General features: G+C 53.7%; 1 protein-coding gene across 1 annotated transcript in view; it reads left to right on the top strand.

The window, feature by feature from the left end:
• CPXM2 (carboxypeptidase X, M14 family member 2) overlaps window positions 1-3333 on the top strand; it is a gene marked incomplete at its 5' end in the record, with an annotated part of 98038 nt that overhangs the window by 92412 nt on the left and 2293 nt on the right. Inside the window, one exon of the mRNA XM_023533765.1 lies at window positions 595-694. Coding sequence (XP_023389533.1) covers window positions 595-694 — 100 coding nt within the window. The remainder of the gene's footprint in view (window positions 1-594; window positions 695-3333) is intronic.

Raw genomic sequence — 3333 nt, 5'->3', positions numbered from 1 at the left:
GGGGGACCCACACAACAGAAATCACGGTTCTGGAAGCTGAAAGTCCAAGATCAAGGTGTCGGCAGGTTGGTTTCACTCCTTGGCTCGCGGCCGGCCACCTTCCCACTCGGTCTTCCTCCTGCGGGCGTGCACGGCCTGTGTCTCTGTATGCCCCAGTTTCCTCTCCTTCTAAGGACACCGGCCAGATTGGATCAAGGCCCACTCTAATGACCTCGTTTTAACTTCATCACCTCTCCAAATATAGTCACGTTCCAAGGTGCTGCGTTTAGGACTTCAACATATGAATGGGTGACGAGTCACTGCTGCAGGAGGCAGGGTGTCACCTGGAGCAGTTCCAACGAGGGCCCGCTGAGGTTCTGCTCACAGCCAGGGAGGAAGGAAGCCCCGCTACATACACCGGGAACGTCGTGGCTTCCCTTCCCCTGCGCTCAAGGTCATGCCCATCTTGTAGCACCGAATAAACCAGTTCAAGCGTAGTGCTAACACGAACCAAATAGCACACATGGCCCCCTCACTAAGGAGCAGACTGGCTGGCAACCAGAGGCGGGGCCAGTTGGCGAGCTCACCCTGCGTCTCGTCATGTTCGCCCGGCAGGTCCATCGTGGCATCAAAGGCATCGTGAAGGATTTACATGGAAAAGGAATTCCCGGTGCCGTGATCGCCGTAGAAGGTGTCAGCCACGACATCCGAACAGGTACCTGTGCGTAGACAACGTGCATTTTCCCGAAGCGTTTGAATGGATGAGTGGACGCTACATGGTGTTTCCACGAGCGGCTGAGCTGGGGTTTGAGCCAGCTCAAATCTCAGTGCAGTGCCCCTCCGTTTTCCCCATGCCGTTCCTCCTAAAGGCCAGAAGGGGCCCTTCCGCCCAAAACTTCTCTCACGCTGAGCTAACAGACCCTGTCCTCCAGCAAAGGGCTCCAGTCTGACTTGCGTGGAAACAGAGACCCTGAGGTCCTAGGACAGGGCGAGGCTGGGATTCAGAGCCGGCCATGTGCTCTCTGATGCTAGGCGGCCTGCCCACGTGCCTGGTCCAGAAGCCAATTATTATTTTAAAATGGGTGAAATGTTATCTCAAATGCCGGTGCGTGGTGGACTGCCATGTGACACCCGAGTCATGTTCTTTCCTCCCATTGGCCTGTTTCTTTGACGATATTTTCGCACTGTGTAGCATGGAATTTGGGACATGTCAGCCCCTCATAGATACTCATTGATTCGTCGTTCATTCATTCATTCCTTGATTAATTCAAAACATGCAAACTGCGAATCGATAACGGGCCCGAGACATGTGAGGTGCCGAAGGTCATTACTAATGAAAGAGGCTGTTTGATCTGCTCTGCGTAGGACAGTGTTTTAAACATTGATGATGAGCCCCTTCAGAAGAGTGATTCATAAAGGAGCCTGGAACATTCTTTGGACTTATTAGTGCCTTGTACAGATGGTGAGAAAACAGGGTTTTAAAAGGGCCGGGAAATAAAAAGCTTCCAGGGCCCCACAAGCTGGCAGAGAGTCCTTTGCCCAATGAGCTCTGAATTTCAAGCCCCTGTGATCAGGAGACTATTTCAACGAGCTAATGGGAAACGCATCTCTCTTTGCCTTAGTCTCCCTATAAATAATTTCCCAGCGCGTTTTCATGGCAGATGAATTCCGTACTTCACACATGGCCCCTTATTTGTCTCAGCGTCTCTCGGTGCTAACGTCAGCTCTGAATCTGCCTTGATTCCTGTCTGAGGCGTGTGCGATCTGACAAGTTTTATTTCAGGAGAGATTTTGCGTAAGATAAATAGGTAGTAAACGGAATTCTATAGGGAGAGAAGCTGGTGAGAATGCTTTCTACCTGCATGTAAATATGTTGGCCGAGCACCTGGCTCGGAATGCCACGTGACTGTCCTGCGTTTGGTGGACACTAACCTGACCTGCTAACAAATGGACATCCACAGGGGCCCGAGTTGTCCCTTCTGTCCACTGGTGCTGAGCGACGCCAGCTGTGTGTCCTTCCTCTCTGCAGCTCCACGGAACGCTCACCCCCACACAGACCTGATCGCTTAGTGGGACAGCACCCCAGCAGCAGTTAAGACTTAACATGTCCAAATTCTTGGGTTAATAAGACATTCTGATTCCCGTTCGCTTATCTGTCCTCTTCCCACTCAGCCTCACCCGCGTTCACTGGGGACACGCCATATGAAGCACCGTTAACTGCTGGAGAGTTAGAGAGAGGCACCCACACCCTGACACAGGGCCAGGGTGGGAAGAGGGGCTCACGGTCTGGGAGGACAGCAGGACACGCGAAGGGCTGGCTCCCTCACGTCTGCCTGGGAGCCTTTGGGGCCCAGAGTGGTGTCTTGAGGGGGAACTGCATTGTGAGGTGCAGGCCGTCTGATCGCGAGATGAAGACTGCTTAACAGGACTCCTGCCATCTGAAAAGCCATGGAATGGCGTTGTATTTAGTAGAAAACCTTGCATTTTCACACAGTGCAGTGCTGAGGCGCCCCGGGGGCCCCCGCCTGTGGGGTGCGCCTGGGCTCTGTGCTGAATCCTGTGTGGTCAGGGGCCGATGGACGCGTGGCAGACGGCTGCCAACGCCTTCCGTTTCCCTTCTTGTGCCCACGGCGTGGTGTGAGGTGTCTCGGATGAATAACGACTGTAATGTGAATTTAAACATGACGTTTCCAAGTGTTACCGTGTCTCTATGGGGGATATGCACGTACGCACGCGTGCACGCACGCATACACATGCACACATACGTGCATACACGGTTTTCTTCCATCCCTGATGTTTGTTGAGATGAAGACACCTTTCTCAGGTCTACGTAGCACTTTCTCAAATCCCACCTTTGCTTTACTTAGCACCAAAGCTGTAGACCAGGCAGGACATGCAGATCGTTATAAGAACCGACGCTGGCACGGGGGGACCTGCCAGGTACTAGCGGTGTGACCTGGTGCAGGACTTTACGCCGCCCTGGATGTCAGATTACTTATGTGGGACAGGGGACAATCGTAGGACCCACATCAGAGTTTTTCCTGGAGAGTCAGTGAGTCGGTGCTGGCCTGCCGTGTGCTCTGTCCTGTGGGGGGGTCGCTGTGTCTCCTTTTCTGTCTTACAGGCTCTTGAATGTCAGGGCTCTGTTCTCGGCAGGTTGTAGGCTCCTGGCAAGGTGTGGCCTTGGCCTAGACCCCGCTTTAAGCAAGAAGGATCTAGCCTAGAGCTAAGGATGGACACGAAGCCCATTAGGCGCTTGTCGGGTGACTGACCGGTGGCGCAGCCAGAGAGACAGGGGGCTCAGCCTTGCAGCACCCATGGGTGACTGCTTCTGCAGCTCCAGGTTTCCCTTGG

Source organism: Pteropus vampyrus, unplaced genomic scaffold (genome assembly GCF_000151845.1).
Source record: "Pteropus vampyrus isolate Shadow unplaced genomic scaffold, Pvam_2.0 Scaffold111, whole genome shotgun sequence".
In the NCBI taxonomy this organism is placed as follows: domain Eukaryota; kingdom Metazoa; phylum Chordata; class Mammalia; order Chiroptera; family Pteropodidae; genus Pteropus; species Pteropus vampyrus.
The sequence above is the reverse complement of the archived record's forward strand: the minus strand, read 5'-3'. Positions and strand labels throughout refer to the sequence as shown.